Source organism: Manis pentadactyla, chromosome 7 (assembly GCF_030020395.1).
Source record: "Manis pentadactyla isolate mManPen7 chromosome 7, mManPen7.hap1, whole genome shotgun sequence".
NCBI classification, from domain to species: Eukaryota; Metazoa; Chordata; class Mammalia; order Pholidota; family Manidae; genus Manis; species Manis pentadactyla.
Window position 1 is genome coordinate 92,129,167 of NC_080025.1, and position 22,766 is coordinate 92,151,932.

The window sequence follows — 22,766 nt, forward strand, 5'->3', positions numbered from 1 at the left end:
TAACTAAACAATAAATTATACTTTTCAAAGAAATATACTTTTCAGAGTAACAGAGCAAGGTATCTACCTACATATGAAAAAAATAGGTTCAAAATTTAGAGAATCTATGTATCAAGCACTCTGCTAGGTACATTACACACATTACTCCATCTATTCTCCACAGCAATACTACTGGATAAATATCACAAATTCCACTTACCAGACAAGAAAGCTAAAGATCAGAAAGCCTGCCTTTGATCAAGGCTAGAAAGAATGAGTCAGTGTTTTCAATGGCTGCTGCCCTTTCCCCTTTAACACTCATGATGTTTCTGTGACTACTTAAACCAGCTTCTCTGTATTCTCAACTCTGTATTTCACAATCCTCTATTAAAAAGGAAGATAAGCAGGTTTCCTGAAAGTTAGGGTGCATAGGAGGTTCATAAAAGAGAAGGAATGTAATTTGAAAAAAGGAAGAAATTAGTATCTCCCTTCATAGAAGGACTGAATAATAAAATAACAGACAACTGACTTAATATGTCCAGGAGAAAGCAACCTGTGCCAGCACATGATTCCCCTATCTAAATCTTCCTTCTTCAAATTTTATCACCTCTTTCTCCTACCCAACAGCAGCTGGTATGGGATGTGGAAAAGTATTCACTCTAACTTTATTTGTATTAAAAAGGATAAAGGATTTTTTAAAATTTCAAGGTAAGCAGTATGGTTGAAAAACTCTATCTCTGTAGGGATTTTGAGTTTCTTCCAAAAGAAACCACTGTATGACCTGAGCTATTAAAAAGGTAGAGCTTGATATTCAAAATAGAATTGGCAGGCTTCCAAACAAGGTATCTAAAGTTTAAAAGTATTTATTTAATATCAAAACATATGTGGGCAAATAGACTAAATAATGATGTTGAAGCTTCACTAACACTGTAAGCAGCTAGTCAGAGAAACAAGCACAAGTGAAACCATATCATTCTTCTCTTCTGAATTCACAAGGGTATCAATACAGAAACTAATTTTAAAATAAAATTAACTGAAATACAGACATACATTCACATGCACACACGTATATGATGAATGTGGGACCTCAAGTAATGTGTTATAATTGATCTAGCATACTGAACTCTTAACATTTAAAAAAATAAGCCTTCCATTCCTTAAAGAATTTAAATACACTGCAAAATTACAAGACTAGAGAGTCACCAATAAATTTCCAAAATAGAAAACCAGTGCAAAAAAACATGTCTACATGAAATACTAAAGGTAGTAAAAAATGCTTTTTTTCTCTCTCAAAGCCCCAAGTCTGTTCTCCTTTATACTTAAACTACAAACAGCTACTTATAACCACTGTTTATAATACATCTCTTCCCATCTTCTCCTAGACTGACTCCAGTCAGGGTTTCTCCCCACTCTTCCACCAAAATGACATCATTAAATCAGCAATAATTCCCTTGTGATAAATCCATGGTCAGTTATAAATCTTCATCTTATTCAACTTACTAGTCTTCAACAAATCTACACCTGTACTTTTTAAAACACTTTCTACACTTAGCTTCTAAAATCATATTCCCAAGTTTTCCTTGAATCTCATCAGCCACTGATTTGTTTCTTTGGCTAGATCTTTCATTTAGTTTTAAATTCTAGTAACCATGTGCCTCAGGACTAAATTCTTGGTATCTTCTCACACTCACTCTCTTATTAGGTAACCTCATCTAACCTCTTAACTTTAAATAAACATCTGATAATCCTGAGGATTTTCAAAGTGTTAGGTCCATCACTAAACTTTCCCTTTAACTAGAGCTTACCAATTATGCAGCATGTCTACTTGAATGTCGAACAGTGATGCCAAGCTAAAACATCCAAAATTTGATTCTTCCAAACTTTCTCCTCCCTCAGTTTTACCCATTTTAGAAAACAGAGAAACACTACCCATGAAATCGCTCAGGTCAAAGAAACCTATATATCACTCGAGTCCTTTTTTTCTATCTTACCCCACATTTAATCCATTAACAAATCCTATTAGCAGTACATCCAGTCCTAATCCTCACAACCTCCACAGACATCTCTTAATGGACCAAAGCCATAGTCTCATAAATGATCTCTCCCATTCTTGTCCCCACAATTCAACCACAATCTACTTATCACAAAGTAACCATTTTAACTTGTAAGTCAGATCATGTCACTTACCAGTACAAATTTTGAATGGATTTCCATCACAATTAAAATTTTTTAAAATCTTACTATGACTGGTAAAACCATTTATGATCTAACCCCCAAAGTTCCTCTCCAATTTCATTCCTTCTACAGTCCCTCTCATTCATTACATACCAACCACACTGACCTCCTCTAACTCACCAAGCACATCCCTATCACAGAGCCTTTGCTTTTGCTCTCACCTCTGTCTGAAAGGTTCTTTAAAAAGAACTCACAGGACTCTCCCATATTACTCAGATCTCTCTATGGTCAAATGTCACCAAATCTCTCAGGACCTATCTAAAATAATTATAGACATTCTCTATCCATGTTGCTTTAATTATTTTTTTCATGTATTACTTATAGTTTGCATTTTTTAAATATTATATATCAACTTATCTATTGGTTAATTTTCTGACCCTGCAACTAAAATCTAAGCTCCATGAACAGAGATTTTTGTCATTAGGTCCATCTAAAATGGTGCCCAATGTACAAAACTCAGTAAGTGTTGACTTTTGAATAAATAAATTATAAATGAGATGATTAAATAAATCAAGAAATAAAATCTTTAATTACTGTAGCATTTTTCAGGCAGTTTTTAATTATCTTTGGTTTAACGAATATTTATCATACTACATTTGTGTAAGAGGAATTTTTTCTACAAGTTTGTGGAGTCTTATACTGGTTAATATTCTACTTTTTGTCATTTGTTAGATATTTTAGTGAATATGAAGTATTTATAATGAAACAGTAATCCAAAAGTACTTTACTTACCTTGCCTGACTGCAACCGCTGTATTCTTGAATCACAGATTTTCTTTACAAATAATAAACTATTTATTTGATTTTTGATAGTGTTGATATCTAAAAACAAACAAATTAATTATGAGCTAAAAAGTGGTAATGTTATTTGTGAAATACTTTGAACAAGTAGTTACTGTAATTTAAAATAATAACCAATGAACAGAGCAATTATTTAATAAAAGAAATAATCTGAAGTTTTAGTGTGTCTATAAATCAAATTAAAATAATGCCAATTTAATTAAAATCAATTTAAAATTAAAATTAAAACATGCCAATTATATTTTAGAGATAATTGCAATATTAATAGTCTCACATTCAGAAAATTACAATGCTTAATTCTTAGCATATGTTAACATAATAAGGAAGATTTAGATTTAGTTAAGAATAACTGGTAACATAAAATGACATTTAGGTAAATTAAAGTTCTGTTAAAGAGGTAAAACTGCTTAAAGAAGTAAAACATTCTTATACTTAAGTAGTTACCATCACCCGCTGTGTCTAGAGACCGAAGATACTGTAATTCTTCCGCTGCCTTATCTCTGACTGCTTCTAGTTCTCCCATATTGTCACTCAATTTAATAATGTTCATAAAGGCCTCATAGTTGCAATTAGAATCACGGATCTGAAAACAAAATTTAGTGAACAGGTAGAAAGGGGATTCACTTTTACGGGAAAACAGAATATTGGGTACCTATCATGTGCTAGGTACAACTTGTTATATAGCCATTGCACTTGTTGGCCAGCTTTTTTCAGTTTATCAAAACAAAACGAAAATCTCTGTACTCATTGTACTTACATTCTCGTGGGTCACAGACTATAAACAAAGCCAGTATACAGCATGCTAAAATGTACAGAAGAGTATTCAGAATGTTTGATGATAGCAAGGAAGTCATGATGGCTGTAGCTAAACCAAAGAAAGGCAGAGAGACAACCTCAGTGGTAACAGAGGCAAACCTGCTGGCGTACAGTACATGTTTTGATTTTCACTCTGAGTGGAATAAAAAGCTACTGGTGGGTTTTAAACAGAAGAGTGGATTTCCCTGGCCTGAATTTAACAGAGTGACTTTGATGACATGCATAATTTTATCTTTTTTTCCAGACACTTGCTACTTAAGAATAGAAATGGAGTAGATGGTTAAGTTGGATTTAACCAGTGTGGTTTCTCCAAGCACATAACTGAGACAGAGAAAAGGTAGTTGAGGATGTTGTGAAGGGACTAACCACTATGACTGCCAATAAAATTTAAGCTAAGTAAAAAAGGAAGAGGAGTTATTAAAAGGGAGCAGATTTGGGATACTGTCCATTCTCCACAAGGAATCAAAGAACTGAGTACTCTGTATGTCTAGAACTATGAAAAAAACTGGTCAATAAGCACATCATTAGCTGGCTATCAGGGATGTACAAGTTAACCATAACAAAATGACAATATCAAATGTTGATCAGAATGTAGAGACAGGAATTCTCAAATAGTGCTAGTAGAAATGCAAAATTATACTACAACTCTGGAAAATTACTTGGCCATTTCTCTTACTTTATATAGATGTACTTCAGTAATAAACAAAAAAGAAGGTTATTAAAGACCTGATTTTTCTAAGATTACAGTAAGAAACAAATAGCTGTTTATTTATCTGCTCTAATGGAGATAACAATATGAACCAGTTAGGTAATGTATTCCATAGTCAGAGATAGGATTTAACTAGTTTGTCTTAAAAAGAAGTAAGTTACATACTTAGAAATGAACAATGCAAATCTGCCATATTATTTCTAGAAATGACTTAGAAACTTGAAAGTATTGCTAGGTAACAATAACACCTTTATATACAGAGAACACGTTATTACTACACTGCTTTACACTTTCCCTTTCAAATAGAAATGAACTACACAGTTAGATACCATAAATATGATTATTAAGTTGAGTGGAAGAGTAAGAATTTTAATCTTTTAAATGCCTATGCATAAAAGGTTTTCTACACAAATAATGTCAAAAAGAGTGTAAACTAGACAACAGGGTAGGCTAAAGATACTTTATTGATAAATTCTCTTTTAAATATATTTTCTGACATTTCATTGCAAAGTTCCATAGTGATCAATTCCTGTCCATTAAATAACAAGACCCAAGTGTCCTACACAACAGCTAGTACTAGCCCAACTATAGAAAGAGCAAGCAAAAACTTAGTGGTTTGATTTCTTTTAGAAAATGTGTTAAGTCCTCTAAATTGTTTTTCACCATATAATTAATACAATTAACTCAACAGAAGAAAAATTGAAAACTAAAGAAAAATATAAATAGTAGTAAAAATAATTCCTAATGCCATGAGAGACAACCATAGTATTCTGCTAAAACTTCATCCTTTTCTATAACACAGGTAAGATTATATAGTATTATATCCTGATTATTTAAGGTTAATATGTTAGTGTTACAAAGTTTTAAGTATGATTTACCCTTACTTGTTACTTAAATATTCTTAAATTTTACCTATTTTTTCTTCTTAAAAAATAGCCTTTTAGTATATAGCCCATGTTCTTTGCTAAATAAAATATATAAAAAGAGAAAAATTTAAACTTCATAACCTACCTATTATCATTTCAATCAGCACACATCCTCTACCAGAATTTTAGTGACTCATAAATATACTTACATATTTATTTTTAAAAAGGACTATATATCTCTAGACATCATTTTATCCTTTGCACATAAAAAACATAAACATCTTTTTGTATTCATAAAGATACACTACCATCACTCTTTTTAATGGCTGCATAGTATTCAATTGTATCAATAGGCCATAATTTATTTAACTAATCCTCTATGTGACACTTGTTTTTGATTTTTTAGTATTATAGGCAATGTTTCCATTAATGGCCTTAACTATAGATTGTTGCAAACTTGATTATCACTTTAGAATAAGTTTCAGGAATAGAATTCCTAACAAAGAGATAATGCATATTTTAAATTTTCATTTATGTGGATATACATATTTTTAAAGCTCTTGGTGAGGCCTACTAGGACTCTAAAAAAATTGACCAAGGAAGAGAAGAATCGAATTCTGTGACCTCCATGAAAGGCTCTAGGAATACACAGTTAATGACAGTTTCTGCCTGCAGGTAACCCCAAATTTGCTGGGAGAGACAAACACTGCAGCAGCAGCAACAATGAAGCAACAGCAAGTTTTGTCATGGCCATGGGAGCACAAAAAGCGATCAAAAAGCAGTTCCTTCCTAGGAAAGCCAGACTGAGATAAGGTAACTGAAGAGAAGAAATTTTAGATTCAAGTAGATGAATTAGGATCTAGAAACATATATCAAAGTATTCCCAGTATATCAAAGTATTCCCAGCAATAGCCCATTTACAACTCTTTCTTGAACCATGAAGTTATTGAGGAAAAGCATATTTAATCAGAAAAAGAAAAAAAATTAGAGCTAGTAAACTTAGTAGTCACTATCTCTTGGTTTGATATGTCTGACAGATGAGAAAACTGAGTTATCTTCTTATAAACACACTAAGCAACTTAAGGAAACAGATCCAGAACACAGGTCTTGTCATTTTCAGTCTACTGTTCTTTCCTCCATATTTTCCTCCACTGTATAGTATAAGGTACAAGCTACATACTATTTAAGTAACTCAGATCATAAGTTGTATTTAAAACCAAATAGCAGCTTTTAAAAATACTAATAATCTATACACACAGGCAGCAAAATAGCCTTCTTTTAATTTAATTAAGTAGTAACAAACCAAAATTATAAGGAAGACTATCTTATCAACAAACTTCTTAAAACAAAATTTGGTTAACACAGTCAACATATTAGCAAATAGAAATATCGGAAATATAAAGATTATCTTTAGATACATTTTTACATAATTTCTTTAATAAATTATTGCTTAATCATCTGGATCTCCAAATCATATTTTTTAATTTTTAAAAACTGTTTTAAAAAGAGTAGTAATTTTAGAAAGTACATACCATCCATATGATATATTGATTAATATAATCAGGATCACTGAGTTGATTTATTAATGGAAGAAGAATTCCTCGTGCAAGGATTTCCTAGACAAAAAATTTTAAAAACAAAAACAAATTTAATATACTTCTCAAATCAGTAACATAATGTAAATTTCCTAACACAATGCTCTTACTTAAAGAAAAAAGTATGATGCCCATAAAAGTAAAATTTGATAACCAACACAATTTTATATATAAAAAGATGAGCAAGTATATGTTTGTTAAAATAAATGAGATGAGGCCACTTATACCAATTTGGATACATCTCCACAAGGACAACTAGAGTCAAGTGGAAAAAAGCAAATGGGTATCTCTAGTATGTTAGCACTCATGTCAATTTTTAGAAGGCAAAAACACGGCACTATATGTTTTTATGTATTCCCTCATGTACATTAAAAATATAAAAACGAAGAAAAGGGAAAAATAGACATCAATTTTAGAATAGTGGTTACCTTCAAGAGGAACAGAGCAACTATAGTAAAATGTTAACAGTGTTGAACCTGGGTAGTTGATACATAAATGTTTATTCTATTATTCTCTATACTTGTCTGGTTTATGTCCTAATAGAAAATAAGAAAATAATAATATGTTAATACAATTATTCACCATTCACTAGAATATGGCTTCCCATTTTTTGCAGCTATTTATGCTCCTATCTATTAAAATTCTGCTGTTTCTTCAAGGACTGAATATAGAATCAATTCTCCAGTTAAATAAACCCTGATCATTCCAACTGAACACTTTTTTACTTACATGCTTAAAATATATTCAAACCCTCCCTGTATTTACGGCATTTACCACTTACCATTCTCTATGTAATTGTGCATTTTCTATTTCTCTAACTTCACTACAAATATCTAGGAACCTTTTGTATCAGTGAGATTAGTTAGCTGACCTACTAGTTTATCTATCTTTAACAATATTTACCCTCTTGCCCCCGATTTATCAAGGTCACTGTAGTAAACATGGAAGGCATTGGTAACTATTAAATGAATGGAAATAAAGAAACTAAGAATTTAGTGCTAATTATATTATATAATATTTTACCTATTATTAATTGCATTCTTTTATTGCCTGTGTTATCTAAGTTTATGAAATACCATTTCTTAAAAATACTGGAGAGGCTAAAAAACTACAAGCTTTAACAGGATGTTTCACTTTTCTAAGTAAAGGACTGATTTATTTATTCCTTTTTTGCAGATATCTAATTTATCTAGGCCATTTTCTGGTATAATAAGTTCATAAAAGGTAGCCATCACTTTATTTTCCTTTAGAGGAATATTTTATATAAATTCTACTTTTGTAAACTGTATAAATCTCTGACAACTATTACCCCATGATGAATCAGTTATCTCCAAAGGCACTAACAGGCTTCAGCGAATTTTGAAACACTTTACAGTCTCAAGTTAGAAGGAATTGTTTATTCTCTCCAGGGTATTATATTTATTTATATAACTTCTTCCTTCAAATTATTTCTCTGGCCCCACATGATCAAATTTTAAAATGAACTTTGTAAGAAGAAAATTCATAAACAAAAAATGTTCTCTGAAAGTTTCTTCTCAAAATGAGAAAAAAAAACATGGGGAAAAATTTTGAATGAATTTAGTGCTTCATATTAGTTAATACAATTTGTCTGCCTTAGAAAACTACTTGATCTCCTAATTTGCCTCATAAAAGGGTTTGGTTAGTCAAGATGTAACCATATAACTCAACAATTCCTACACAGGTTCTAGTGAAAGCTCTAAATATTCCAAAATAAGTAGCTATTTCCATAGAATTTCTACTTGAAGACAAGCACCAGATATCAAATATAAAGGCTTCAAAGTCCTTGAGACCACGAATCTTTAAATAAATAAAACATGGTAATGAAAAGAAAGCAGAGGCACTTAAATAGCAATTATCTCAAATACCATGATTTGTACAATCCATACAAAAGATCCATGTAAAGGAGAGAAGTAAGAGCTCTTTAATCTGTTACTTAATCTGAACAAAAACTTCTTTCAGGAAAAACTGGATTTAATTACCAACAAAATACTGATAAATAACTATAAAATTAAATGAAAAAAAACCCCAATATGCCGAATACAATACTCTACCTTTATACTCAATTAGATTCAAACAAATAGAAATGAAATTCTGGTCTAAAAGAGAATCTGTAGCAAAACATATTTGCTTTTTAAACAACTGTATTTATTTTAAACTATAACCTCATGTAACAAGGCAGACCTTCATTCAGGTCTCCTGATCAGCTTAATCTTTACAGATCTGCAGTAGCATATGCACTACAGCTACCAAGAAGGGCAAATAGGTCTTCTTATTGCATAAAAATGATTCTCTGATGGCATATCTACTATGTTCCAAGAACTGTGATAACCATTAAGTACATAATGATGATACAGATATGGCCCTTGTCCTTCAGGGAATTACAAGTCTATTGTGGGAAAGAGGCATCAAGAAAGTAAATACCAAAGCCAAATTATAATTTAAAAATATAGTAAATGCTATGAAGGAAAACAAATGGGTGCTTACTTATAATAATAAGGAATTATGAGGAGCTTTAGATTGGGTGGTCAAGAGGGATTTCTGAGGAAGTGAGTTATAAGGGATGAATACAATTAAGCCAAGATAATAAGAGTAGTCATTCTAAGTAGAGGAAAACAGTATAAGACAGCCCCATGGTGGGGAGAAAATGGTACTTTTGGAGAAGATGGCTAGTGTGTCTGGAACACAGTGACTGCAAGGCATGAAGGCCAGAGATGTAAACAAAGTCACATCATGCATGGCCTTGTAAGCCTCTGGAAGGACTCGAGATATGAAAAATTTGCTGGATGGTCATACCACTAACTAGAAAGGAGAAAAGACTAAAAGGAAGACAGGATATGGAAGCAAAAGTAAGATTTTCATTTTGGACATTTAAAGTTTAAAAGGGCTATAAGTCAATCAAACGGTGGTATCAGTGGGCAGCTGGTCAGAGTAGCTCAGAGCTTGGGATGGAAGTCTGGATTAAAGATATAAATTTGGAAGTCATTAGTATTTGGATGGTATTTAAAGTCACATCATAAGAATAGATGAGCAAGAACACCCAGGATTAAAGAGCTTGGATATTTAAAAGCTAGGCAGAGGAGTTAAAGTGTATAAAGGTGACCAAAAAGGAGACCAAAGGAGAAAAAACAGATGAGAACAATGACATGGAACCCAAGAAAGACAGTTTCAAGAAGGAAAAGATGGCCAGCCATGTGAAATGCAACTGAGATATTGCCTAACAGTGGCTGTCAGGAGTACCAGGTAGATAAAGATTCTGCATCAAATATATACATGAATGGGTGATGTAACTGGTTAGCAGTATCTTCCTTCAGTGGTAGATGTGACTTTAATAATAGACATGTCAGGTATTTACCACCCTTGATAATGACTAACTCAAACTGGTTATATAGAATCTATCAGACTCTTCCCATCAAAGCCAAGCATTTTCTACTCACTTCACAATACCATTCCGCTGAGAAGTGCACCTGAACTCCTTTAGTATGTATTAGGAAACTGTGTGGAACTGCTTAAATAATTACAAATATAAAAGCACACATCAAGAATCAGTATCTGTTTTGCAGGACTACAGAGATCACAAGCTTTCATTTTTAGAAAAATTGGAAACATTGATTTTATCCATTCAACCAGTTAAGGGCTTATGTAGCTAGTATTTCTCAATCACAACAAGCAGTAAAACCAAATGTTACTCCTCTACATTTGTACACAAAATTTTACCGTAAAAGTTTATACCAAGGGAATAAAAAGTCCAAGACTATTGTTCTCATCTGACTTACTCATTTTTCCAATTATAAAAAGCAGGACTTTAACCTCCCAGTTTTGTTTAAGTTTCTTTCCAGACGTGTTATTTTAATTAGCCTAATTGTGGTAAATTTAGGGAAAGCTAAATTAAAGAAAATATAAAACATATCTTTGTTATAGCCAAAAATCCAAGTACCTAACTCTAAGTTAGGCAGTTCTCAAAGTGTTGACTATGGACCTCTAGGGGCCGGAAGAAGACAAGCATACAGTAGTAATTTCAAAAAGGAACATAATCATGTAATGGTATCATCAATAAACTAATAGAATGTGTGTTTGTACCTTCTTCTGCTTCCAAATTTCTTATTTTTTAATTTATAACATGGTAAATATTGATAGATAAAACACATAAAAACAATGCTCTTTGTGGTTCTCAGTAATTTTAGTAAGAGTGTTATCTAGGTCCTGAGACCACAATTTTTGAGAATTACTACTCTTACGTTTCTCTACAACTACTTATTTGATACGAATTTAAGCTTACCCTGACAAAGTATCGCATGATCTTGTTCTGGAAATCTCCAGGAGGTAGCAATAAATACAGTAAGACCTCACACAAATCCCTTAGGAATCCTAGAAATAAAAAAGGTAGCTATAATAACTTCAGAAAACATAAATCTCCACCTCCTCTTGATATAAAACATATAAAGACAGAATACAAGCAAGCAGTCTTCTGATTATACTGCTTACTATTTTAGTTATTAATTAGTACATACCAGTATTCGTTAAAAGTACTGCACTGTTCTCCAAATAGTAACTATTCATTAATCAAACTAATATATTTTTATTCTGCTCAATTTTACACCTTTTTATTAACCATTAAAAAACTTCAATTGCAAAGGTGTTTTCCCCCAAAACAATTTTAGTTATACCATGTATTCTGCACTTCTAGCACACTAACTTTCTTTGCCCACTTTGCATACATAACCCTTAAGAACCTCTGCTACCTGACAGGTTAATAACAAAAGAGGAGTTATGTTCTTCTGTATTGCTGATTTACACAAAACTACTGCATATCACTGTATTTCTTACATTTAGTTACTATTTCATATCAGTGCAAATTAAGTATCAATTAAAAACTGAACTGCACAATAAATATAAAAGGGAAGGAGAAAAAAGGAAAAAGGAAAAAGGAAAGACAAAAAAATTCAAAAGCTGAGTACATTTTAAAAATCTAAGTAAATAATTTCCACAACTATAGAAATGCTTTTCTTTAGTTGTTCAAATGCTGACACCTCCTGGAAATATAATTACGTAGCTGATCCTGTTAATCAAAAAATGTGCCAAGCAGCACAACTAGGAAAAGACAACAACCTCAGCTAAAGTTTATCTGTTCTAGCCTCCCACAAAGAAAAGACAAGTTCATTCAACTCTGTAGGTTTTATTTGAAATCATTCCCTTAGAAAATATTTTATCAACAATAACAGGTGTACTCTTAAAGTAAAAATAATGAATTTAAGGGCAAAATAAACTACTATAGATAAAAAAAAAGTAAATTTGCAATTACTAAATATTTGTGCTTAGTATATTTTAAAAGAAGACAACAGAAATAATCTTTAATTACCATCTTTAAATTTTAAAGACGGCCTTTAAAAAAGAAAAAATAATCTGGAAATGACTTTGAAGAGTTAAAAGTAAAATAAAATGAATACTAACAGTGTTCTTACTTTGCTACTTGTCCTATAAGAATAATTCTCCCCTTAAATTTGACCCTTCTATTTGTTTACTGGTTCTGCTAACTTGTCTCCAACCAATTTGAACAGTTACAGTTCTCAATAGTAAAACTGAAAAGAAAACCTTCTTCATCTTTGGGAGAAGTGCACACTAGATCACGACAAACGCCCTTCTCCATTTCAACTTCAACTTCAAAGAAGGTATCTATGAGATCTTCTGCTGTACCTGGACAAAGAAAGGAACAATTAAACATATACAGAATGATAAAGAAAAACAGATTTTAATATCCTAATTTCAAATGAAATAAAGATAAAGATACTACCTTTTACTTGATCATCCTTCTCTGTTATTTTCTGTTGAGCCTTTCTGAATACTCGTAGGTGTGTGCCAAAATCATCTACAATGCGTGTAGTAAAATAAGGCTGCCAGTCTATTTCTTTTGACCTAATAAAAAAACACATTACATGAAAGCATTATATAAATGATTTTTTAATCAAAAATAGAAATTCGTTTTAATGACTAAAGACAGCATAATTGTCACAAAGATGAATTTATTTATACTGAGCTTTGTTCATTTAATTACTATTACATCTTAGCACTCCCTTTCACAAGATGCAAGGTATATCAAAATCCACTTGACTAAGTCTCCTAACGATATTATTTGAAGCAGTTTAAGTACAAAAGCTTAATACTAAGTGATTAAAATAAATAGGGAAAGAAGTTAATTTTCCTCCAGTTAAATCTGAAATGAGTCTGACTACAGATATATTATGCAATTTCTCATCCTGAAGTGAAAATACATTTGGGACTCAGAATGATTTTTGCTTACTTTTAAAAGAGTATTTAAGACATTTCTCAGTTTCCTCTGAACCTTTCTAAATTCTCCATATTCTTCTCTTAAGTTTATGGCCCAAGTTCTGAACCAAATACCTCTTTATGAGCCTGATATCTGTTTGTATATACTAGCACTTGAAAATCTGACCAACATTAGGTAACTATAGTCACACAGAAATGGTTTAAAGAATGATGTAAAATATAAAACACTGCACTTACCCATGAAAAGGGTGATTACTAATTTTATTAAGTTACCTGTTACTTTATCTCAAAAACAAAAGACCCCAAGAAACACTGCTAATTTAGTATACCAGTAAACTAGCAAATACAACAGATACGCCAAAAAGCAGTTTATATCTCTCCTTGGATTAAGTAATTACTTTTAAACATTTTTTTCAAAGCTATTCCCCTTAAATTAGCACTAAAATTAATTTACTCTTTTAGGAACATACAAAGTAGATAAAAGACAGTGTCTGTTCATAAAGATGCTGGGCAATGTGGAAAGTAAAAAAAAAAAAGGTATACCATAATTCATTATGTTAATTACCCAAACAAATATAATAAAGAAACTAGTGAAGAAGTTAACTTGGTTACTATCACTTTTTTGAGAGAAAACTTTTAAAAGTGGGTGATGGTCTCAGGAATATAAATATACCTGTTTAAAAATAAAAATGTAAGTTAACAGTCATACTTTTTTTAATGCACAACTTTGATTTTGTTACATGGAAAGAAAGTATATGAACACAAAATCAAATTAACATAAAAAAGGTAACAAGTTCAGGGATCTGAGGAGGTGTAACATTATTTAGACTACTCTAAGAGCCATACACATATGCATACACTAAACTTACTCAGTCTCAACTTAAAACCTAAAACAAAATTTATATCAGTCGTCTCTAGAGTCTCTTTTTTCTTATTAAAAAAATCACCATCTGTATGAGCATCTTTTGAAAATCTTTATATGAATATTTATACAAAATCATATTTGAATATTTTATAAAAATAGAAATTACCTGGTATAGGTCATTAGTCAATTTAATCTACAAAAGCTTCATTCTAACAAATTTGGAAGAAAGCAGAACATATAATCTTTCAGGTTACATCTATTCTTTCAAGGTACAATGCTATTTATATAATTTTTGAAATATTCCAACAAAATAAAATTTACTAATTTTAGAAGGCATTTTAAAACCATTTCAATTCACAATAGAGGATATGACATTTAAAATGTATGAAATTAAACAAGGAATACAAATATAAAAATTATTTTAAATTTAAAACAGATTTCTGCTTTCAATACATAAATATGTTGACAGTAAGGAAAACAAGGAACACAGTAGTTTATCTAAAATCATTTTTTCTCTGCTTGACTCATTTCCTTGAAAACATATAATCTAATGTAAATCTCAATTCAAAGGAACTTTTCTAGGTTAGGAAGATAAAAACAATAGTGGCACATTGTTTCACATTTATAAATTAGGAAAATATCTACAAACAATACCTAGTAGTAACTGTCTTGACAAAATTTGAAAATATTTTGGTGACAGTACTTTTTAAAGTGATAGTATATGATAAATATGTAATGAATGGAATGTGCACACAAATCAATTAAAAAATTCATTTTATTTATGCAACAGCCACACTTTCTTCTATTGATGTACATGCAGATTTCTATTAGAACTCTTATCATCAATTGTTTTTATATCATGCTAAGGTAGTCAAGGCTCTTTTTCACATTATTTAAAATATTCCCCACACGACTCCTATTCTAGTAAAAATGCCTGGATTATTATACAATGAATCTGTAACCTACACCTTCATTTTATTATTCTTACTTATAAGCTTTCATTTCTTGAATTTAAAAATAAGAGCATATTTCCTATATAACCAAGAGAATAAGAGTTATATTCAATTCTACCCTTAAACATAAAATTTAAAGTAGGCCCCTGAAGCTTATGTATCTTGACAGAATGGTTGCAAGCATTAAAAAGATAAATTAGGAATGCAAACAAGTAATGAAGTTTTAATAAAAGCAAAAACAAACTATAAACCTCTCTGAACATACATTCTGCATGCCTTTATCTCTATCTCTAATAACAGCATCCTATTGCTGGTCTTTTAATTGGCTTCTCACATCCACCTTTGTCTCCCCTCCATTCTGTTTTCCATAGAGCAGCCAGAGAGACCTTCTAAAAGCACAAATATGATAGTGGAAAGAAAGAGATTTAAAAATCCTTCAAAAACTTCCTATTGACTTAAGGGCTTAAAAAGCAAGAACACTTTCTCAAAGATACTGCACATCCAGGACCTCACTTACTTCATCATCATCATCTGTTCCACCCTCTATCTTCCTTTCTGTTGGGCAGACTCACAGCCTTTCTTTCCATTTCTCAAACTCAAATATGCCCCTTCTTATCTCACTGCCTCTGGACAGATTACTCCCTCTGCTAAGTTTGCTCACAACTGCCCATTCTCCACAAATTTCCCTTCTCTCCCACATTCACTTGGCAAGTCCCTCTTACACTTTATAATTCACCTTTAGTATCAATTCCACACAGCAGCCTTCTTTGACCCTCAACCTATGCCTTATTCCTTCAGACTAGGTCTGGATCTCCAGTTATATATTCTCATAGCAATAATTTTTCACTTTTTATAGCACTTTCAACCTATGTTAAATAATTGAATTGCTAGACATAAATTCAACTGCTGATATAAAAGTCTCAGCAAGTCAGAGGCTTTGTTTTATTCTACTGTGTTTACTTTATTCACAATGGTATTCCCAGTGGCTAAATAATGTGTTGAACATTGGAAGCACTCAGTACCTATTGATTTATTGATTCCTCTTGCAGGGTCAGAGCCTTGTTAACAAGTGCTTGGAGAATGGCCACATGAGGCACATACAGACAGTTGCTTCTTTACTCCTTAAAGTTCTGAAATAGAGCATACACTAAGAAGTCCTTTTTGCCTTTCTAAACCCCAAAGCTATTTAATGCTAATGCCTAAAAAAGGCAATAAACACCCCAAATATGTGGGCTGAGACCGAGATATTATATAAGTTGCTTCTCTGGTTCCATCTATTCTAAGCAGTGTATAGCCCATCATCAGTAACACAAAACACACCAAAATCAATTAATCATTTCTGCAAAGTGCATTGGACTGGTATATATACCTTCCATTCAAGCAAAAGATTCACCATTTCATTATTTCTGAAATTTGGCAAGTCTCATCACTGTTCAGGGTTTGTTTTCTCTAAGGACACTTACAGCTTTAAAATTCTGATTGTATTAACTAAATATCCATCCCAAGACACTCACAAACACACACACACATGGACAGACTACATGGAGAACTGGTAACTGGTAAGTAAATCAAAATATTTAATCAAAAGCAATAGCCATGAATACAATTAATTTAATTTTAAATACTTCTAAGACCTTTTCTTTGACTAAGGCTTTGCTTAGTAGTTATTACTGTGGCCTTTGTTTTGAATTAGCCATTCCATACCAACTAGAAAGTTATAGTTTCTGGTTTCTTTTAAATGGCATGAAAACTAAAGATATTTATGAATAAATGTGAAAGCAGAGTCCTTCAAGACTTCCACCAATATTTCATTGTCTTTTGCACACCTAATTCAAATGCAATCTATTTAGCAACTAGCTCTGAGTAAAATTCCAAAGCAATGACTTAGTTTTCATAGAAACTCCTTTGCCCTACTCACATTTCTTCAATCTACACAGAAGCAAATTAAATTATATGATTATAATAAAAAGTATAGCTGGACACCCAAATTCAGAAACAAACACAACCTTTTTAACACACTTGATTATCTTTTCTCCTCTAAATCATCCATGTTCAGCTCACACCACAGACCAACTGTATCAGATCTTCTGGGTACATGGCTCAGGCATCACACTTTTGATAAGTTTAGAACCCAAAAAGTGAGAACAGAAGTAGAAGTACAAGAAAGTGGTCTATTAGTCTACCTTTAATGCTAAAAGCATGATCAGTATATTACAAAGGGAATGGAAAATACTGGGTAACTAAAGTAAGTTAAGAGAATTTATACTACAGTAGTACAAAATTGGTACCATATAAGAATGTTTCAGAGGGGGCAGAAAAAGATGGTGGAGTAGGACAGCAAGGCGAATACCTCCTCCCTTGTACACCCCAAGGAAGCAACTACAGCAAATACAACTATCCAGGAAAAGGACCTAAATACTACAGACCACCTATACTGGTGAGGAAGAAAGGACAAAATTGAGAAGGGTAATGGGTCAGAGCAATGAATGATAGGGACCTAAGCTATACTCCCGTCCTAGCCCACAAGCAGGAAGGAGAGGAACAGAGTGGGAAGGGGATAAATGCTCAGGAATCCAGCATGGCTGGAGATCTGCTCTGGGAAAACATATCCACATTGCTCTGGGCTCTGGTGAGCAACAGGGGTAGACACCAGGGAGAGCTGGAGCACTCTGGGAGGTTGACACGCCTGTTGATTGTGAAGGACAGGCACGCTCTGTCAGTCCTTCTGAGACCCAACACAGGGGCAGCAGTTTTAAAGATTTACCAACAGCAGAAAGTGTGCTAGAGAGGTGGGGCTTGGAGGGAAAGCTCCAGAGGAGAAGGGGCAGGGGAACAACACTTTCCCAGCCTCCCTCAGCCTCGGACACTTGTGGGAGCCAGCTCCAAAATACTCCATCTTCCTCACTGACAGCTCAACCTGGTGGAGGTGGTCCCCTGCATTGCAACTCTGCCCAGCCCACTGAGCCCAGCAGCAGTCTGACTTTCCTTACTGGCAGGCAGAGGGCAGATGACACTTTCCTAGCTTTCACAGCCTTCCCTCACTGCAGGTGGTTGGGCACCTGCAGAAGCCAGCTCTATAACATTCCATCTCCCTTGCTGGTGGCTCAGCTTCATGGCAGTGCTCCCTGGGAACCTGTTCCCACCTGTACACTCAGCCCAGTGGCAGTCAGATATTGCTGACTTGCAGGCGGATGGTGGACTATACTTTCCTGGCTCTCTCAGCCCTCCCTCAGCTCAACTACCAAGACACTTGAGGGAGCCAGCTCTAAACTCTCTATCTGCCCCATGGGCTCAACTCCAGCACCCCATGGCATGCACACCCCACCCGGCAACTTGGCCCAGCAGTGATCTGCCACTGCTACCCAGCAGGCATAGGATGACCCTGCCTGCACTGAATCTCAGCCCAAATGCCTCTCATCAAACAAAGGTCACACAAAGGCTTGTAGTGGGGATCAGCCATTGCCAGCAGACAGGCAGACAGGCAAGCCCCACTTTAGCCCAACAACAGCAAGTGCAGCTCAGCCACAAAAGGGAACGAGAGACTGTGAGCAAAGAGTCTTGAGCTTCTGGGCACCACAGGACACCCACTTCTTAAAGCCAGTACTTTCAAGAACAGGAAGCAGAGCTGATCTAACACAAACGAAGAAACACAAAAGCCCTTACAAAATGAGAAGGCAGAGGGATGTGTTTCAAGCAAAACAATGAGATGAGATACAAGAAAAAGGACTAAATGAAATGGAGATCAGCCATATTCTTGTTAAAGAATTCAAAGTAATAGTCATAAAGACAATCACTGAAATGGGGAACAAAATGATGATCTCAGCGAAAACTTCAAAGAGAGAGAAAATGAAAAAGAGCCACTCAGGGCTGAAAAACAGAGTAACTGAAATGAAAAACACGATAAGAGAAAATGAATAGTAGACTGCTGGGAGAACAGGAAAGAATCAGTGTGATGGAAGATAGAGAACAAAATAGTAACTATGCTGAGGAACAGAGATAAAAAAGAAATTCAAAAGATGGAAAGATGCTAAAAGAGTTGTGTGGCAACTCCAATCAAAACAACAGTCACTTAAAATGGGTTCTGGAAGGAAAAAAGAGAGACAAAGGAGTGGGAAGTCTCTCTGAAGAAGTACTAGATGAAAACTTCACCAAAGCTGGAGAAAGAAACAAACATCCAGGTCCTGGAAGCACAAAGTGCTCCTAAATGGAGTAACCAGAGGAAAACTGCACCAAGACCTATAGTAATTAAAATGCAAAGATTAAAGAGAAAGAGAAAGATGGCAGCGTGAGGGGTGAGGCAGAGGCTTCCTCCTAAAACTGCATGTAATACGAAAATATAATTAATACAATTAATCCTGAAAGAGCAACAAGAAAGAGGACTGCACCGAACTGCATACACTTGGAGAAAATAAACCTCACGGAACAGGGTAACGTACCAAAGCTGTGGCTCAATGGGACCCCCTTTGTGATAAACAGCCTACTGCACTTTTCTGTCGGCCAGCCCCACCTGGAATGCAAACCGGCCAACCGAAACCTGGCATTAGGCCAGCCAGATGGAAGACCTGTCTACAGTAACTACAAACTCAAAACACAGAGGCTTATACATGTGTGCTCAGCCCACTGGTTCAGGCAGTGGAGACAGGCATAGAAGCCAGGAAGCAGGAAACAGCTCTTTCCTCCCCCAAGGCAACAATACCATTCCCCTGTGACCCCCAACATTGCTTCAGGGGCTGAGCAGCTCCAGAGAGTAGAGCTTCGGGGCACTAGAGGGTGCCGTATACAAATATGAAATGCCAAAGGAACCTCATTCAAAGTAAAATTAATACAACTCCTGAGAAAGATGACATTGACCTCATGAATCTTCTTGAAAGAGAGTTCAAAATAAAAATCATTAACATGCTCATGGAGGTACAGAAAGACATTCAAGAACTCAGGAATGAATTCCGGTCAGAGATCCAATCGTTGAAGAGCACAATGGAGGGTATTAAAAGCAGCTAAGATACAATGGAGGAGATGATAAATGAAACAGAAATTAGAGAAGAGCAATAAGAAGAAGCTGAGGCACAGAGAGAAAAAAGGATCTCTAAGAATGAAAGAATATTGAGAAAACTGTGTGACCAATCCAAACGGAACAATATTCGCATTAGAGAGGTACCAGAAGAAGAGAGAGAAAAAGGGATAGAAAGTGTCTTTGAGGAGGTAATTGCTGAAAACTTCACCAATCTGGGGAAGGAGATAGTCTCTCAGGCCATGGAGGTGCACAGATCTCCCAACACAAGGGACCCAAGGAAGACAACACCAAGACATATAGTAATTAAAATGGCAAAGATCAAGGATAATGACAGACTATTAAAAGCAGCCAGAGAGAGAAATAAGATCACATACAAAGGAAAGCCCATCAGGCTACCATCAGACTTCTCAGCAGAAACCTTACAGGCCAGAAGAGAGTGGCATGGTGTATTTAATGCAATGAAGCAGAAGGGCCTTGAACCAAGATTACTTTATCTGGCAAGATTATCATTTATATTTGAAGGAGGGATTAAACAATTTCCAGATAAGCAAAAGCTGAGAGAATTTACCTCCCACAAACCATCTCTACTGTGTATTTTGGAGGGACTGCTACAGATAGAAGTGTTTCTAAGGTTTCATAGCTGTCACCAGAGGTAATAAAACCACAGTAAAGAAAGCAGAACAGCTAATTACTATGCAAATGCAAAATTAAATTAACTATCCCCAAAGTCAATCAAGGGATAGACAAAGAGTACAGAATGTGATACCTAATAAATAAAGAATGGAGGAGGAAGAAAAAGGAGGAGTTAAAAAAGAACCTTTATATTGTGTTTGTAATAACATATTGAGTGAGTTAAGTTAGACTCTTAGACAGTAAGGAAGTTAACCTTGAACCTTTGGTAACCACGAATCTAAAGCCTGCAATGGCAATAAGTACATACCTATCAATAATCACCCTAAATGTAAATGGACAGAACGTACCAATCAAAAGACATAGAGTCACTGAATGGATAAAAAACCAAGACCCATATATATGCTGCCTACAAGACACTCAATTTAAACTGAAAGATATACACAGACTAAAAGTGAAGGAATGGAAAAAGACATTGCATGCAACTAATAGGGAGAAAAAAGCAGGAGTTACAGTACTTGTATCAGACAAAATAGAGTTCAAAACAAAGAAAGTCACAACGGACAAAGGACATTACATAATTAGTCAGGGGTCAATCCAACAAGAAGATATAACCATTATAAATATCTATGTGCCCAACACAGGAGCACCTACATTTGTGAAAAAAATACTAGCAGAATTAAAAGGGGAAATAGAATGCAATGCATTCATTCTAGGAGATTTCAACACTCCACTCACTCTGAAGGACAGATCAACCAGAGAGAAAATAAGTAAGGACACAGAGGCTCTGAACAATGTATTAGAACAGATGGACCTAACAGACACCTACAGAACTCTACACCCAAAAGCAGCAGAATACATATTCTTCTCAAGCGCACAAGGAACATTTTTAAGAATAGATCATATACTAGGCCACGAAAAGAGCCTCAATAAATTCAAAAAGGTTGAAATTGTACCAACCAGTTTCTCAGACCAGAAAAGTATGAAACTAGAAATAAATTATGCAAAGAAAATGAAAAATCCCACAAACACATGGAGGCTTCACAACACGCTTCTAAATAACCAATGGACCAATGACCAAATAAAAACAGAGATCAAGCAATATATGGAGACAAATGAAAATAATAATTCAACAACACAAAACCTGTGGGACACAGAGAAGGCCATGGTAGGAGGAAAGTATATTGCAACACAGGCCTACCTCAGGAAAGAAGAACAATCCCATATGAGTGGTCTCAACTCACAATTAACGAAACTAGAAAAAGAAGAACAAATGAGGCCCAAAGTCAGTAGAAGAAGGGACATAATAAAGATTACAGCAGAAATAAGTAAAATAGCAAAGAATAAAACAACTGAAAGAATCAATGAAAGCAAGAGCTAGTTCTTTAAGAAAATTAGCAAAATAGATAAGCCCCAAGCCAATCTTATCAAGAAAAAAATAGACTCTACTCACATAAGCAGAATCAGAAATGAGAAAGGAAAAATCACTATGGACACCACAGAAATACAAAGAATTATTAGAGAATACTATGAAAAATTATATGCTAGCTAACAAACTGGATAATATAGAAGAAATAGACAACTTTCTAGAAAAATACAACTTTCCAAGGCAGATCCAGAAAGAAACAGAAAATCTGAACAGACCAATTACCAGCAATGAAATTGAGCTGGTAATCAAAAAACTACCTAAGAACAAAACACCTGGACCAGATGGCTTCACCGCTGAATTTTATCAAACACTTAGTAAAGACTTAATACCCATCCTCCTAAAAGTTTTCCAAAGAGTAGAAGAGGGAATACCTTCCAAATTCATTCTATGAAGCCAGCATCACTCTAATACCAAAACCAGGCAGACACCAAAAAAAAAAAGAGAATTGCAGACAAATATCCCTGATGAAAATAGATGCAAAAATATTCAACAAAATATTAGCAAACCAAATTCAAACATACATCAAAAAGATCAACCATCATGATCAAGTAGGATTTATTCCAGAGATGCAAGAA

The 22,766-nt window shown here is 34.1% G+C and overlaps 1 protein-coding gene across 7 annotated transcripts in view; it reads right to left on the minus strand.

Annotated features, from left to right (window-relative positions):
* SNX13 (sorting nexin 13) overlaps window positions 1-22,766 on the minus strand; it is a 150,902-nt gene that overhangs the window by 45,553 nt on the left and 82,583 nt on the right. For 6 of the 7 annotated variants that reach the window (XR_008998504.1, XM_057504566.1, XM_036894459.2 and 3 more), the window contains 6 exons: window positions 12,810-12,931; window positions 12,611-12,712; window positions 11,298-11,386; window positions 6,938-7,021; window positions 3,459-3,597; window positions 2,947-3,035 (listed from right to left, as the gene is read on the minus strand). Coding sequence is in view for 6 of the 7 variants with exons in the window: in XM_057504566.1 (XP_057360549.1) it covers window positions 2,947-3,035; window positions 3,459-3,597; window positions 6,938-7,021; window positions 11,298-11,386; window positions 12,611-12,712; window positions 12,810-12,931 (625 nt within the window). In the remaining variant the exon portion in view is untranslated. Of the gene's footprint in view, window positions 1-2,946; window positions 3,036-3,458; window positions 3,598-6,937; window positions 7,022-11,297; window positions 11,387-12,610; window positions 12,713-12,809; window positions 12,939-22,766 lie in introns of all 7 variants that reach the window. The other variant, XM_036894462.2, reaches the window with a different exon arrangement.